This window comes from Carassius auratus, chromosome 3 (genome assembly GCF_003368295.1).
Source record: "Carassius auratus strain Wakin chromosome 3, ASM336829v1, whole genome shotgun sequence".
NCBI lineage: Eukaryota > Metazoa > Chordata > Actinopteri > Cypriniformes > Cyprinidae > Carassius > Carassius auratus.
In genome coordinates, this window is record NC_039245.1 from 29174079 (window position 1) to 29191685 (window position 17607).

The 17607-nt window shown below is 38.5% G+C and overlaps 1 protein-coding gene across 2 annotated transcripts; it reads left to right on the plus strand.

Annotated features, from left to right (window-relative positions):
• Positions 1-536: 536 nt before the first annotated feature.
• Positions 537-17168, plus strand: LOC113053502 (protein FAM57B-like). Of its 2 annotated transcripts, none has more exons than XM_026218597.1 (8): positions 537-655; positions 1334-1503; positions 8576-8733; positions 9338-9421; positions 12560-12782; positions 13781-13876; positions 14258-14367; positions 15019-17168. In XM_026218597.1, the coding sequence occupies exons 3-8, from the start codon at positions 8609-8611 to the stop codon at positions 15257-15259; spliced, it is 879 nt and encodes a 292-aa protein (XP_026074382.1). In that variant the 5' UTR covers positions 537-655; positions 1334-1503; positions 8576-8608; the 3' UTR covers positions 15260-17168. The 2 variants fall into 2 exon arrangements, with proteins under 2 accessions (XP_026074382.1, XP_026074391.1); XM_026218606.1 differs by having other exon boundaries at positions 546-655; positions 1337-1503.
• Positions 17169-17607: the final 439 nt, after the last annotated feature.

Genomic DNA, 17607 nt, shown 5'->3' on the forward strand with positions numbered 1-17607 from the left:
ACTAACATCTATTATGTAAAACATGATCTGATACAATTTTTTTGTTGTACAACAACATTCTGTCACGTCAGGGACTTAAACTTTTAGCAACAGTAATGTATGTAATGGATTTATTAAATAAGTTATTAAATAATCGTGTTTAAAGATTAGGAGGGCAAATGGATATAAACGCAACATTTCATAAAAGAACAATAACTGTCTATTTTCAATTCATGGTGACTTAACTCTATTCGCTGTTCATATTGCCTCCGTTTTCTAAAAATGTGCAAACAAACTTACTTTCTGCCTACGTTTACTGGGTAAATAATACGCTTTATTTAATAAAAACTTAGTAATTCTGTATGTTTAGCACGGACATTGAGACAATGAAAGATGACAAAAAAGACGTCGGACCATAAATGGTAAATGCGGTCTCGCGCTATCAGGTCACTTTGTTTTTACTCGCCATTGGTCACCTTTGGTTGGTTTTACCATCAATCAAACCTTAAACCAATCAGTGAAGGGCAAATCTGTCGAGTCGTTCACGTTCGGCCAATCAGCATTTAGTTACTAAGAGTCGCGGTGCAGATTTAAAAGTAAAATTAATCTCTTGTCAACACATTTAGGACTGGGTCTCGTCGAAAAGACGTGGTTTCTGAACCGAGAGCTATGACCAGTAAGTTAAACCGGCTTTTCCCGTTTCCTTATAATATTTACTTATTTATCCGATGATAACAGGTAAAGGTTATTTGAAGAGACAGTGGCTGTATTTAACCGCTCAGCGAGGCTCTGAGTCATGTTAGCACAGCGCTAGCCTGAAAGCTAGCGTGACTCTCTTCCTCTAAGTTACTTTGCATACAGCATAACGCCATTATTTAGATAACTCTCGGCATTTGGTTCAGGATTTGCACATGTTTTGTAGTCAAATTTGAGCCATCCACCCTCCCTGCCTTCCCCGGCCCCCACTTGTTTTGTCTAATCCTAGTGAAGTGGTCGGAAAGGCAGAACCGAGGACCCAAGTGGTTGCCTGGATACCTGCTTCCCTCCATCCATCCATCTGGTGCAGGCATCGGCTCTCCGCCACGGCTAGCCTACATTTCCATTTAAATAAGTCATTTGCAAGTCATTTGTTTGAGTGTGGCCGTGTCTGACCACTGCAGCATTTCTAGGCTTGAGTAAAGAGCTTTGTGAAGACCAGGTCGACGCGGATTGGATCACTAATATTTAACGTTAGGGATCCTGGACGTGTGGATGTGGACAGACAGCTCAAGAGACAGACTTTGCAATACTGCTACGCTATTGTCGGTCCTTGATCACCTTTTTGGTTGCTATATTAACACGTTTATTTTCCCAGCAGGTGCGAGCAATCCAAAACCTGTGCTGCTTTCCGGGATCAAGTGCTTAGGATAAATTGACAACATCATGTGGACCGTCTCACAGATGCCTCCTGGACCTTGTGATCCGATTTCTGGAAGACAGTGACAGGATTTTCCTTCCCCATAACCAACCCTGCTCAACTTTAATGTAAACATATGCCTTTCGTTGTTGTTTGGCTTTTGCTCTTGTCCAGTATGACCATGTCCTCCTGCTGCTTTTCTCTAGCATCATTTATAAATGTTCAGATGTAAGATGTTCAAATGTAAAATACGCTGTTCAGATCCAGTGTAACTTAGTTCTAACTTACTTTATAACACTGGTGTTTTTATCTGTTATGCAAAACTGCTTGACATGGTTTCAGATTTTTAGATTAATATTCGTACAGCAATGAAATTCATAATCTGCGCACAGTTAGGTAACACTTAATTCAAAGGTGGCCTTGTTGAAGTGTAGCTATTTAGGTTGGCTTGAGAAAGCCAATTTACTGGAATGCTATTCAAACTTATTATTCTTCTTACTAAAAACATTGACTCTTACTTCTAAAGCTTTAACTCTACAAACTCAGCCTAGATCTTCAGACTGATCTGACTGAGTGTGCTATATATGGAGTGAGTTTTGGTTCTTTATTACATGCGAGAAAATAAAAGATCTGAGAGAGAAAAAAAAGTTTGAGAGAAAAAGTTATCACACTGATAGCAAAAAAACATTTCATGAGAGAAAAAAGAATATTTGAGAGAAAAAGTTTTCATGCCAATAGCAAAAAAATAATAATATTTGAGACTAAAAAAAGTTTTGAGAGAAAATATTTTCTCAAAGAACATAAAAAATATACATTTGAATTTTTTTTTATTATTTCTGAGAAAAAAATCTCTCTCAAAATACTTTGAAAAAAACTCTCAAATATATATTTTTTGCTATCAGTGTGAAAATATTTTCTCAAAAAAAAAAGTGTTTCTCTCGAAATGCTTTTCTTTGCTCTTGATGCAATTTCTTGCTCTGGTGTCAGGATTTTGCTTTCACTGTGAGAATTGTGTCATGGGCGGGGCCACGTTCCTATTGGCCAGTCGGGTGAGCATCGTCTTGTCTTGGGAGTCGAACTGAATCATTACACCATTGTTCGGTTCACCTGCATAGATGCCGCCTCTGCCTTATGGCTAGTTAAGTTGAGCACGGACACTCCAATGTTTGGGCAAGATGATGACACACAGCTGGCTGAGCAAGTTCAGTATCACTGAAGATTAAACATTAAAAATTAGCACTCATATTCATGAATGAATGTGTATTATATTATTTGCTTGCTAATCGCTAGTAAAGCTAACCAGCCATCATGCTAGGTAAACTTGCAAACTCAACTGGTTTATACTGTTTAAATCAAATGCCAAATTAATGTTTTGATTTAGATAGTTTCACGCCTTATTTAGTGAGTAGTGAGCAGTGATTGATATACCGTTTGAAAGTGTCCCACCTAGTTTTGTTTAAAATAGTCTTTGTATGGTTGTTGCACTACATGTTTAGCTACACTAAATGTATAGTTCACAAACTCAGCTACACGGGGCTTATTCTAAATATTTTTTACCATCTAGCCGAGGTCTAAAGCTGACAAGGTAAATTGCAGGTCTAGGACTAACTCTTACATTAGCAACCCACAAATATGTTTGTGCCTGTACTGTCATGGTAATTATTTTTTCTTTTAAATCTTTCAAACGGTATGTCAATCTTTGTCTAACGTTAGCTAGTTGTAGGGTTGCCACCTTCCATGCATACTAGCGTTAGTTGAAAGTTGTGCGGGAGGTTGTATGAACAAGCAGTTACTCTTCAGGTGCTTTGAGGCTAGCAAGTGCAAAGGTAGAAACTAGCTCACTACTCACTAAATAAGGCGTGAAACTATCTAAATCAAAACATTAATTTGGCATTTGATTTAAACAGTATAAACCAGGTGAGTTTGCAAGTTTACCTAGCATGATGGCTGGTTAGCTTTACTAGCGATTAGCAAGCAAATAATATAATACACATTCATTCATGAATATGATTGCTAATTTTTAATGTTTAATCTTCAGTGATACTGAACTTGCTCAGCCAGCTGTGTGTCATCATCTTGCCCAAACATTGGAGTGTCCGTGCTCAACTTAACTAGCCATAAGGCAGAGGCGGCATCTATGCAGGTGAACCGAACAATGGTGTAATGATTCAGTTCGACTCCCAAGACAAGACGATGCTCACCCGACTGGCCAATAGGAACGTGGCCCCGCCCATGACACAATTCTCACAGTGAAAGCAAAATCCTGACACCAGAGCAAGAAATTGCATCAAGAGCAAAGAAAAGCGTTTCGAGAGAAACACTTTTTTTTTTTAGAGAAAATATTTTCACACTGATAGCAAAAAATATATATTTGAGAGTTTTTTTCAAAGTATTTTGAGAGAGATTTTTTTTCTCAGAAAAAAAAAAAAAATTCAAATGTATATTTTTTTATGTTCTATGAGAAAATACTTTCTCTCAAACCTTTTTTTAGTCTCAAATAAAATTATTTTTTGCTATTGGCATGAAAACTTTTTCTCTCAAATATTCTTTTTTCTCTCATGAAATGTTTTTTTGCTATCAGTGTGATAACTTTTTCTCTCAAACTTTTTTTTTCTCTCAGATCTTTTATTTTCTCGCATGTAATAAAGAACCAAAACTCACTCCATAGCTATATCTTTTCTAACTGATCAGACTTTCGGTTTTCATAAAAGATTAAAAATCCCATAGATTTAATATACACGGACGGAATGTTCAAATGAGCCAAGACTATTCAAAATCCAACTGTCAAAATTCAAACTTAAACTCCCAGAATGCTTGAGGTTCAGTCAAGCTTCCCTTCTATGTACCATTTCTAACCCATTCAAACTTATCTAATATTTCTAATCCTTCTACAGTCATGGCCAAACGTTTGGCATTGACATAAATTGTGTTTTGCAAAGTCTGCTGCTTCAGTATTTGTTGATTATTTTTCCACATATTTCTATGCTATACTGAAAAACAATAATACAATAAGCATATTAGAAGCTTTAAAGGCTTTTATTGGCAAAAAAGGTCAGTATTTACAGGTTTGACCCTTGTTCTTCATAACCTCTGCAGTTCGCTCTGGCATGCTGGATATTAGTTAGTAGGCCAAATCCTGACTGATGGCGATCCATTCTTGCCTTTTCTATTACTCCTCAGAGTTGATCACAATTTGTGTTCTTCTGCTTGACCACTCGCCTTTTTGAGGACTGATCACAGGTTCTCTATGGGACTGAGATTCGGAGAGTTGGCTGGCCACAGATCCAAAATTTGTAATGATCTTCGAGCTACTTCTTTATCACTCTTTATTTGTGACATGGTGCACAGATCATCAGCATGGATCGTTGGAAGAAGAAGTCGCTCTTGCAGGACGTTTTGATACCACTCTTTATTCATGGCTGTGTTTTGGGCAGAATTATGAGAGAGCCCACTAGAGGTGCTCCGATCACGATCGGCCGATCGTTATGCGTATCTCGTCAGTAAAGCCGGTTTTCTAATCAGCGGTTAATTCCATCAGGTGCGTGATTTCACATAGAGCAGCTGTTACTACACAGAGCCGTTGTTAATAGAGAAGATGCGCAAATCACGTTAATTTTCAGCGTTTATTGGCCCATCTTCTCAGTTAACAACGGCTCTGTGTAGTAACAGCTGCTCTATGTGAAATCACCCACCTGATGGAATTAACCGCTGATTAGAAAACTGGCTTTACTGACGAAATGCGCATTAACGATCGGCCGATCGTGATCGGAGCACCCCTAGAGCCCACTCCTTTGGTTGAAAAGCAACCCCACACATGGATGATCTCAGGATACTTCACAGAACTCATGGCAGCATTCACCTTTTCTTCTTCCAACAATGGATTTTCCAGATGCCCCAAACAGTCAGAAGGGAGCTTCAGAGAAAATTACTTTGCACCAGTCTTCTGCAGTACAACCATTGTACTTCCTGCTGAATTTCAGTCTGTCTTTGACATTTTTCTTGTAGTGAAGTGGTTTATTTGCTCCCCTTCTTGACATCAGGCTGTTGTCCAAAAGTCTTGTCCTCACGGTGTGTGCAGATGCTCTCACACAAACCTGCTGCCGTTCCTGAGCAAGCTCTGCACCACTGGAGACATGATTCCTCAGGAGGAGATGGTCCTGGTGCTTGCTGGACACTCTGGGACGTCCTGAAGACTTCTTCACTGCAGTCGAACCTCTCTCTTGATGATCCAGTAAATGGTTGTTTCAGGTGCAATATTCTGTGTTGGCTATTTTGATGCACAGTGGTGATGGCTGCACGTGTTTCTTTGGAGGTAATCATTGCTAACAAGAACACAATGATTAGAAGCGTTTCTTCCCTCATTTTATAGCAATCAGTCTGCTCTTACAATCTAACTAGTATGAAAGTTTCACCTGACTAGTGCTCATTCACACTTTCACATGTGCTGCTGATATGATTAGTCAATTAATGTTAGCTGCTCATTTTGTGTCAGGATCAAAAAACAGTGAATTTGTTTTTTTTATATTTTTATGTGAAGTTTTTTTTTTTTTTTTTTTTTTTGGCCAATGAAGCTTTTAGCAATTATTTAAAATGCATCTGATCAATCCACACAATAATCTAGAAACAATGGGAATGGACACCAAAGAATTTATGTCACTGCCAAAACTGGCCATGACTGTAAGGATCAGCGGACGGTTTTATAATATAGCCTATGCAAGATAACCGTTCGTTTGAAACCTAAGCGCATCACATTTCACATCTGTGATGTGTTTTCGTAACCGAATTCTCTTGAATTATTGGCATGCTGCATGAACCGATTCATTCTTACAAGCTTCAGAATAATGAATAACTAGCACATTGGCTGTCACGTCTGTAATGCACTTCTTGGTTTTGCTGTGTGTTCAGATTTGGATGGAAACTATGTGAAGTCTTTTTTTTTTTTGCAGTTTTTGTTATTGGCTTGCTGCAGACACGCTCATAGTCCCACTGTAGCAATAACAGGAATAATACACTGCCTTTCACCCCCCCCCCCCACACACACACACATTCTTTCTTCATGGCCTCCCCTTGTCTTGCTCCCTGCTGTAATCTTTCTAAATCTCTCGCTTTCTAATCCTTTCCATGGCTGTTTTTGAATCTAAATATGGCAGCTGTCCAAAATAATTTAAGAGCAAAGTAATAATGAGACCAATGAAGGTATGCAGTTAAAAGATATTGGTGAAATCTGTCTGTGCCGTGCTATCACAATGCATACCTTTGTAGTCATTTGAATATGGCTTGTGAGTTTAGTGGAACTTTAAGTTCATGTATTTGCAGAGATGTATAAAGTACTAGAGAACCATACTTGAGTAAAAGTACAAGTGCTCTATCAAAAAAGTGACTTGAGTAGAAGTAGAAGTGCTCTTTAAGCACCACACTTAAGTAGAAGTACTAAAGTATTCAAAATTTTTTGTACTTAAGTATTGCAAGTAGTCTATTTTAAAATTTACTACTCAAGTACTGAAAGTAAAAGTAAAAGTATTGTGTTATGTAGCTAATAAAGAAAATAGTCAAAAGTTGGAACAGATTGTTTTTACTATTTCAAATGATTAACCTAAAGGACAATAACAATTCCTTTGACTGTAACTTCTTGTAAACAAAAAAGGGTTACTAGGGTTAGTTAGCCCAATTTGCAAAATGATGTCATTAATAACTTACCCTCATGTTGTTTCAAACCCATAAGACATCAGAGGGTCATTTAGAATTTTTTGAAGCATTGAAAATACATTTTGGTCCAAAAATAGCAAAAACTACGACTTTATTCAGCATTGTCTTCTCTTCCGTGTCTGTTGTAAGACAGTTAAAAACAAAGCAGTTTGTGATATCTGGTTCGCGGATATGTAACCGTATCTTTTTGAAACAGTCCACCAAATCGAACTGAATCGTTTTAAACAGTTCGCGTCTCCAATACGCATTAATCCACAGATGAATTAAGCTGTTAACTTGTTTAATGTGGCTTACACTCCCTCTGAGTTAAAACAAACCAATATCCCGGAGTAATTAATTGACTCAAACAGTACACTGACTGAACTGATGTGAAGAGAGAACTGAAGATGAACACCGAGCCGAGCCAGATAACGACTCGTTCACGAGTCAAGAACCGTTTCTGTCAGACGCGTCCGATTCGTGAACCGAGGAGCTGATGATACTGCGCATGTTTGATTTAGCGTGAAGCAAACCGACACACAGAGCGTCTGGAACCGAACTGATTCTTTTGGTGATTGATTCTGAACTAATTCTGTGTTAATGTTATGAGCCCATGTGCAGTCAACGCCAATGACGCCATTGCATCGAGCGCAAAAGAATTGGTGAACTGTTTTCTTCAACTGGTTTATTGAATCGAACTGTCAGAAAGAACTAACGTTACTGGTCATCCGAGAACTGATGCAACCGGTTCTTGACTCGTGAAGGAGTCATTATCTGGCTCGGCTCGGTGTTCATCTCTCTCTTCACAGCAGTTCAGTCAGCATGCGCAGTCTCGCTTGATTCGCTCGATGATGTGCCAGCTTCATCAAACCTGCCATCTACAGTTCTGGCAGTGGTTTGTAATGGAATGATTCGTAACATTTTTATAATTGTAACGAGTAACGATGCAGCACATAAAAAAAATATCGGAGTAAAAGTATTAAACTCAGCGAAAATATGTACCGAAGTAAAAGTGGAAGTAGGAGAAAAAAATAATACTCTAGTAAAGTACAGATACCGCCTTTTAGTACTTAAGTACAGTAGTGAAGTAGTTCTACTTCGTTACTATACATCTCTGTGTATTTGTGTAATCTGACACCGTGTGATATGTCTTGTTTGTCGAGTGCTAATGTGGATTTTGTGGTCCAATTTTGCTTCTTAACTCTCCCCATTTGTTTTATCATTCTGCCTTTGCCTTGCCCTTCTCTTAACTTTTTTTTTCAGTGAACAGATTTTGGTGAGAATAAGCAAGTTGTGAACGCAATGCCTATGATCAAGCAACATGTCTGCCACTAACTAAACAAGATTTTATTATGAATTGAAATACTTTTATTTCTTGCTTGTCTATTCAAATAGTTTTTCAAGTTTGAGTTTTCATGAATGGCAAAATTGTTTTTATATACATTTCTATCATTAAAAATATATTGACTTTTTAAGATGCCATTTAAAACAAAACATTGCATTTATCCTCTTTAGACACAGTGACGTTGAGCAACATTGCTTGAGATTATGCTGAGCATCCTTGCAGCTGGCTCCATATTCTTCCCAGGCCTGTTCCTGCTGTCCAAACGATTCCTGAAACATGCTCCTGGGATCAAATGGAGCGAGAAGGATGCTGTCATCGTCTCATCCAGGTAAATAAAGGGAAGAGAAAGTGAGATGTGTTGAAAGATGCTGTCAGCCTCAAGCTACCTGGTTTTGTTTACTGTGCTCTTTTTGTGTGTTTATTAAGGTTAGGTTAAAAAGGATAATTGACAAACCAGTTGTTGAACTGCATCAGTCAATGTGACTTTGAATGATATAAATAAAATATGCATTAATAGAATGAGCACTTGCTGAGATAAAACATTAATTTGCAAATAAATTATATACACACACACACACACACACTACACATCTGTAGTCTGGTTACTGGGCTGTTACTAAATATGTCGCTGTAAGTTTATGGCAGAGATTTTTATCTTGTTTGTGTGAAATGTGTCTGATTAAAATCTTCTGAGCAAAGAAGTTGCATGTAGGGTTGCATTTGGTTGCAGTGCATATCTGATGTGCTGCTGTGTTTTTCTGCTTTGCTAGGAAAATTACAATGTAATCTCCTGCTTAAATGACCCTTCCTTTAACTGGTGTCCTCAATATCTGCTATTAATGGTTTCAAATATCTCCTGTCTTAGGGTTTTTGCAGTCTGTTTTGGTCTCCTTGCTGTCTTTCATGCATGTTTTTTCTCTCACCCTATTTAGACTGGTGTCCTCCGTTCAGGCCATTATGGCATCCTCTGCTGGGTACATCATCGCCTGTTCTTGTAAAGACATTATTGATGACCAGTGAGTATCAGATGAAGATATATGGCAAAATATAACAATGAACATACTTTTTTTTTTTGTCAATTAAGATTGATTGTTTATGTAGGGCTCTCTGTTTTACTCTACACTGTTTTACTTAGTGTTTGTTTGTTTTCCTACGTGCATGTGTCTCTCTCACCTCTTTCACTTGTTGTGTTTGCATATATAGCTGAGAAATCTCTCATTCTCTATGGAATTGTTCCCAGATGTGAAAGTATTCCCTTCACTCTTGAGTGTTTCTAAGAATGTGCTTTTCCTCCAATGTGCACCTTATGTCACTGTAATCTAATTAGAAACTAATTAGGTTGTGAGCCTCTCTGTAAATCCACTGTGGCGCACCAAGCTGGGGGGACAAGGAGCGAAAGAGAGTAGACTGGCAAAATAATCTGGAAAAACTTGACGGGACTTTTCATGACGGCTTTAGTCAGCGGTTTCATTTAATGCTTGAAAGCTGCGTTTTCACACCCTGTGAAACCCATTAGGAGGATGGTGGAAAATGATTTTCCTCACCTAATCGAATTGTATATCTTGTTTTGAACTGCCTATCTTGTTAAATTTTGCCTTAACCCGAAGGCACACAGGTGAATTAAGAACAGCAGCTCGGATAGCTCAGAACAGTCATCCCCTGGTTTCAAAGACAAGGCTTAAACCTAGTCCCAGACTAAAGTGCATTTCTGATCTGTTTTACCTGAAAAAGCTATGCACTGATATATCTTAAAATAATGTAACTGTCATTGACTTGTCTCAAGATACACACACCAATAATTTTTTTTTTTATATGGCAAGTTTCTAAAAACTACTTGAAGTGAAGTGAAGTGACATTCAGCCAAGTATGGTGACCCATACTCAGAATTTATGCTCTGCATTTAACCCATCCGAAGTGCACACACACAGCAGTGAACACACACCCGGAGCAGTGGGCAGCCATTTATGCTGCGGTGCCAGGGGAGCAGTTGGGGGTTCGATGCCTTGCTCAGGGCACCTAAGTCGTGGTATTGAAGGTGGAGAGAGAAATGTACATGCACTACCCCCACCTACAATTACTGCCGGCCCGGGACTCGAACTCACAACCCTTCGATTGCGAGACTCTCTAACCATTAGGCCACGACTTAATGTCCTAATTGAACTATGGCTTAATCCTGGTTTAATCTAAGCCCTGTCTGTAAAACCAGCACCATGTTTTATAAATGATTTAAACCAGGTAAACTCAGTTACTCTCTGTATCTGTAGTAAATGCATCAGTCAAGGTGCAGAGGGCTGGGAATTAGACAAGGGCTAAGTCAAATGCTAGATCCATATTTAAAACTTTATAAACATTGATCTCTAGCTTCTGCTAACTGTTGTATGCGCATTCACAATAAAACACAGTTCCAGCTGATGACATGGCCATAGCATAAGCTTCAGTGAGAAGTGACGAATGTGGGAGCGGCCTAGAGATTGGCGTATCAATACTGAAGTATTGATACTCAAAAAAATATACAGATGCTACTGTGTTTTTTTTTTTTTTTTTTTTCTGTGATTGTGTTCATTTAACAATAAATGTTATGCATACAGTATGCACTGAATTGGACGAATTACCGGTTAACTATTTTCTTGCTTAGCATTCGGAAATGCTGCCAGACATAACCAATCAATCACAGAGAGTTTTCACTCATTCAAATAGGTCTGCTTTTCTCAAAATTAACTTAAGAAACCATTAATACTTTTAGGAAACGCAGTCAAGAACAATTCTTATCAGAGTACACAATCATATGTTTGAGTAATTTCACAATAAACAAATTGAAATTGTAGCTTATAGTTTGTGCAATTACATTTATTTAAATTGAATGAGAGAGCAAAACAAAACACTGGTCACGAATTACAAGTACAAAACAAGTCATCTGGCTGGGCTGCCACCCTCTCATATACGTGCATTGCCATTTATTAAGTTTTAAATATGGATATTTTTCCTACAAAAACGCATCGTGACACTTCAGTAGGCCTTTATAAACCCTACAAAGCGGTTTGGGAAACTTTTTTTAATGAGTGATGGATGTGCTTGATTGGACTTCTTTTGGTCTGTTGAAAAAAACACCCATTTACTGCCATTATAAAGAGCCAGGACACTTTTAAATATAACTCTGATTGTATTTGTCTGAAAGAATAAAGTCATCTACACCTAGGATGGGTTGAGGGTGAAAAAAAATCATGGGGTATTTTTCATATATATATATATATATATATATATATATTAGTTTTGAAAATAGCTGCACTGCTTATGATGTTTGTTGAAACGTTTTTTTTTTTTTGTCAGGTTTATTGATGAATAGTAAGTTCAAAAGAACCATTTATTTTAAAACAGAGTTTTTATAACCAAGTAAAATTCTTTACTGTAACTGGTCAATTTCATGCATCTTTGATTGATAAAAGTATTGATATCTTTTACTGACACCAAACCTGTGGAGGGTAGTGTGTGTGCTAAATTTTCAGAAATAGACGCACATTTATCTTTACAAATAACATCACGTAGATAATCGTTTCACTGCCTCTACAGTCTGACTGGTGCTTGATTTGCTAGTCAAATTTTAAGGGAATATGTCACCCCAAAATGAAAATGTTATAGTTTACTTCCTTTCATGTTGTTGTTGTTGTTGTTGTTGTAAACCTACAGTATATGAATGCTTGTCTAACATGTGACACAAACTGACACATTTATCAGACTTGCCTGTAACCTCCAGTATTAGTGAAAACCTTGGACTTGTTTTGGTTCTCAAAGGATTTTAAAACTAATTTGGAAAATTCATTAAAAGTGAATTAGATCTGCACAGGTTAAAAATGTCAAGTAAAAGTTGCCTTTCAGAGCATTATATCCATAATATTCAATATATATAAATATTTAATAATGACTGAAAACAATAATGGGAAATGTTATGGTAATTTATATATTACAGTCCAGTACTGTGCAAAAGTCTTAGGCCATTTGTATTTTTTTTTTTACAAAAAAACAATGTTTAAAGAGGCTTTTGCAGAGTACTGTATATAAACAAGGCTAATTGTTGCAGAGTAACCCTAAAAATAATCTCGGGGTTTCTAACTATTGTTTTTTCATTCCTTCTCTCTCTTTCTCCTCCCTCTGTCCAGGCATTGGCTTACCAGCAGCTATATCCTCTTTGCTGTCCCCTACTTCGTCTATGACATCTATGCCATGTTCTTGTGCTACTGGTACAAACTTCAGGTCAAAGACCATGAGGAGGAGAGCAAGGCCAAATCGATGAGGTCAGCCATCAGCGGCTATCTGCGGCGAGAGGTCCTTATGGTCTTGCACCATGTCGTGATGGTTACTGTCTGTTTCCCTGTCTCTGTGGTGAGTGGAATGAGGGTTGAGTGACATTACTAAACGTTTCATTCTTTTTCTCTTTTGCACAAACACAGACATAATAAAGTTCTGATTCTGGAGGCCCATCAGAGCATGTAGTAACATGGCTTGGGCTTCATGACTGTTTAAGAGTGATTTGACGGGATCATGATTTGTGGGTGGCTTGAAGTGTGGCTGAGTCAAACTTGTCCTGAACGGGCCTGTGTACTTTCACCCTGTAATTATGCCCTCCATCACTCTCCATCTGTATCCATGGAGACTGTTGCTGTCGGCAGCCGTTGAGCAGCCAGCACCCTGGCATTAGCTGCACTTAACTGCCAATGAGTGTTCAGGCCTGATAAGACAGAGCCTCTACAGCACTTTCCTCCATAAAACCACTCGAAGCTTTCCTACATCCACACAAGTATGACTTTTTCTCTTTTCTTTTCTTTTTTGCTCATTTTCCTTTTTATTTCCCTCTCATTTCCCTTTCCTCATCCCTTTCCCTTTCCTTTTTTTTTCCATCCACCCCCCTTCTTTACTTTCTCTCACCTCCTTCCCCTTTCCTTTTCCATTTCCTACCTTTTCCTCTCCCTTCAATTCCGTTCCGTTCCGTTTATTTCTTTCATTTCTTTCATCTTCTATTACTTTCTGTTTCCCATTTACTTTTCTCATTCCACTCTCCCTTTTGCTTTCCTATTGCTCTTCCACTTCCTCTTTTCCTTTTATTCCTATATATATACATTTCATCTTTTTCTTTTCTTTCCTGCTCTCCTTTCCATCCATCTCTTAATTTTTCTCTCTCTTCTATCCCTTTGATTTCCCTTAACCTTCCATTTTCCTCTTGCTCTTCTGCTGCTTTCTATTTCTGTTTTATTTTTTATATGTATTTCCAATTCCTCTTTCTTTCCCACCCATCCATTTTCTCCTACTGTCCTTTTCCACCCTCCCTTCTCTTCCTTTCCCTTCCCTATTTTCTTTTCTTTTCCTCTCCTCTCTTTTCATAGTTCTGGAGACGGGGCAAAGGGGATTATTTCCAGGGTGTGATGTTCCTGGCAGAACTCAGCACCCCGTCTGTCTGTCTGGGAAAGATACTCATCCAGGTACTAAACACAAACACACAGTCACACAGTCATTCCAACTCCCTCAGACTTTCTTTTGTTTAGTGAAAGCTTCTTTCTTTTTTAACAACTTGGTTAAGCAGATTTTTGCACCATTTCTTTTCTTGGAAATGTATGGGAAATTTCTACCTAATTTTCTAACTAATCATAAAACCTCTAATTGATTGACAATCTTTCACAGACTTGTACTGTAACAACTCTTTCTTGTTACAAGTCTTCTTCACAGCATCCGTGTTAAATGTGTAGTGGGGAATATTGAATCATGGTTGTCAGGGTTCATTGCTCTGCCTATTAATATTTCTCTATCTGTTAAACACTCTCTTTCTCTACTCCTGGCTCTCTCCTTTTGTTTCCTTCACTCAGTATAAACAACAGCACACTCTCCTACATAAAGTCAATGGAGCTCTTATGCTGGTCACTTTCTTCATCTGTAGAGTTCTCCTCTTCCCCTACCTCTACTACGCCTACGGCAGGTAACCATCACTTTAACCCTCTCAGTCTTTTAATCTTTTATCATGTCTTTTATTTCTATTGCTCATTTAGTCTTTTTTTTTTTATATTCTCGTCTCCACTGAGTCACACTGCCTCTGATATTAACATGGATTCTTAATGAATCATAACATGAACATCATAATTCTCACTCAGTCATGTTCTAATTTAAAAATGGCAATCTTGATGTATTATTCATAAGATTGGAAATTTGAGCATCCTTAGACTCAACAATTGTGGTGCCAGTTAAATTTTCTAGTGGAAAACTTTATAGTAATCGTTATTGTTATAATTCTCCTTCTTGTGAAAGGAGTCCCGTCCTAAATAAAAGAGCCATGTGCCAGTTGGTAAAAACTTTGCATTACTTCTGCGTTACATGAAAACAGTCAGTTTCCAGAGACGCATCCTTGGGACTGCACATGTGCATTGGCTGGACCAACCTGAAATGTGCATTGTTTTATTGTGATTTCTAGATTTCCCCATTCAAGTAGATAGGGGTTGGTCCTATCTTACCCTATTGCAAATATGGCTGTTGAGTGAAATGACTTTACTTATGGGATTATACCAAATATCTCTTTTTACTCCTTTACTTTATGCTGACTCTATGCATATTTTCGTTTGCGCTCCTATCACAGGTACGCATCCATCCCCTTCTACATGGTGCCGCTGTCTGTGCCCTGGCAGTGTAACGCAGGAGCAGCTTTTCTCATGGCCCCGCAGGTCTACTGGTTTTCCCTCATCTGCAGGCGTGCCTTCCGTCTCTTCACTGGAGCCTCAAAGCACAAAGCGACCCCTAGCACCACAGACTCTGAACCGAAAACCTCACCCCTGCCCCCTGCCAACGGATACATCCCCAGAGAGACCGACTCGCACTGAGAGAGGAGTAGAGATAGAGATGTAGGTACAAGGTAGTTGGGTTTAGACCAAACAGGAGACTGAAGGCAGGTCATCTTATTACAATGGATGGATCTACCTTAGATCAAGCGCTGTGGGTTAGCAAGCAAAAACAAACTGAAGGTCTGTACCCTCACTATTCACCATCATCCTCTCTTTGAGAAGAAAAATAAGACTGCAGAGCAAACCAAACTGATAGTTTTCTCCCTAACATGCATGTTCTCTGTGTCGGAGCAGTATGTCTGCTGCTTTACAGGGTTAGTGCATCATTTGTAGATTACCACGGTCGTAAGCTTCAGAAAAAGGGACTGATGTGGATGCAACAGGAACAGTATTTCTAATGAGTGATGGATGGAAGGACTGATAGATGCCTCCTGTTCTCCTCTCTGTGAATTTCTTTCTCTGTGTTTGTTACAGTTGCAGAGAGGATACGAAAAAGGAAGCATAAATGTATGTTGATTTGTACATAGGTTTTTAATAATATTTACGTTTAGGTTTTTGTAGATTCTGTTTTATTTATTATTTATTCAGGTCTATTCCTAATTATGGGAGGATTAGTTGAAAACAAAACCGCTCACTTCGATAAAACCGAAGCTGTTGGATTCAGAACAACCCCTCGAATCCTCATTGTGGGTGGTGCATGGCCTCCTTCCAGCTGTCCATCTCTCTGTTTTTTTCCCTTTCCTGGTTTTCATGGCAGCTGAAAACAAGATGGCTGGGGCTGCAACCAGTTAGTAAGTGAATCAGCAGCTATAAGGTAGAAGGGGAGTCATTTAAAGGATTTGGATGAGGCTGACGTAATACATTCACATATCTCTGCTGCAGTACTCCAATCCTTTTAAGATCCAGACATTGGACGGAGGGGGAAGGGACAGAGCAGCCAAGGCTCTCAGACGAACCTGAGCCAATCGGTTTTTACTTTTCATACAGTTTTATGTGAGGAGAATGCCAGCATTATAGCCCTCGCTAACCTCTTAGTAGACCCACACCATAATATGGATTCACTGATTGTAATCTGCACATTGAATGGGTTTCTCCACACAGACAAGGTCTTTCTTAACTGCATCTCCTCAAGTAGTCAGACTTTGGACCTCCTATATATCCAGACAGAAACAATGACGATGTGTTTTGTCACCAATTAGTCCGCACTTTTATTGTAAAAGTGTCATTGGTGTAACGGTGTCATCACATACCTCCCTTAGGCCTGATTCTGCTATGCTCTCAAACAGGGATGGCAGTCTGACGTTAAACAGTATTATTAGGGGAGGAGGTGAGAGGATGGCGCACAAGGTGGATTCTAGAAGTGAATCTTGCGCTGAATTCTCACAACATCCAAGTCTGTGAGATACTGTAATACTTTTAAAAGCACTGCATAGATCATTTTAGATCAACGTCTCGGATTTAGTTCTGGACCACTATAATTGGATTCTTACAGATTAGTAATGTTTCTGTTATGCACTAGAACATTTTTGTTTTGCTGCTTTACAGTTAGCCCGTATGCCAAAAGGCATCCATGTAGCCTTAAAAGTACATGCTCTTTACACAAAGTACTGCTGGATTGTTTTACACTGGGTCATCAACGCTCAAAGGGACTGCCCAGTGCTGGCCATGGATAAGGGCAAGTATTTTCAACTATAGCAAAGTGTACTGGTTTGGGCATAGGTTAAAAATTATATTTTGAGCTAGGAATGACGACTCTTCTGACTGTAATTATGCTTATTGTTAACTTATTCTTTTAATTTATGTATTTATTTGGCCAAGTCTGAATGTAGATATGACTTCACATCTAGATGTTCTTCTGTGTAGGCTTCTGTTTATCTAGTTGTCTGAAAACTGTTCTGTAATTCTGGTTTTCTCAGCTGAAATATACTCTTGCTCTCTCCTGCTGTGCTCTGATGCTTTGTGTGACCTTCTTTTACACTGAAACAAAGGTTCTGTGCCACTTGCTGATTGTGTGATTGTGTGAGAGAGGAAATAATAATTAGTTCAATGAAATTTGCCTGTATGTGTTTGTTCAGTATATTGAAACACCATGCCAATTACTCAAGGTTTCTTTATTCCCAAATTATTTTAGTTATGTTAAAAGTGCAGTAAAAATGCCTCATCAACCGATAGTTTTTACAAAATAAAAGAGAGAGAGAGAGAGAGAGAGAGAAACGTGTCCTTAGATCTCACACTTGTCTCTGCAACGGACCGAGGCTCTGTCTATGTGTAAACCACAGATCAAAAGAGTCGCTCGCTCTTGTGTAGCCAATCAGAGAATACAGTTTGAAGTGTTAAGAGGTTTTGTAAAAACAAAAAAAGAGAGAGAAGTAAACTCAGATGGTCAC

What these genes read in the sequence shown, in the direction of transcription:
- LOC113053502 (XM_026218597.1), top strand. Translation starts at nt 8,609, where the DNA reads ATGCTGAGCATCCTTGCAGCTGGCTCCATATTCTTCCCAGGCCTGTTC. An exon ending in AAAGACATTATTGATGACCA is followed by an intron (nt 9,422 to 12,559) that starts GTGAGTATCAGA and finishes CCCTCTGTCCAG; the next exon opens with GCATTGGCTTACCAGCAGCT. An exon ending in CTCTACTACGCCTACGGCAG is followed by an intron (nt 14,368 to 15,018) that starts GTAACCATCACT and finishes CTCCTATCACAG; the next exon opens with GTACGCATCCATCCCCTTCT.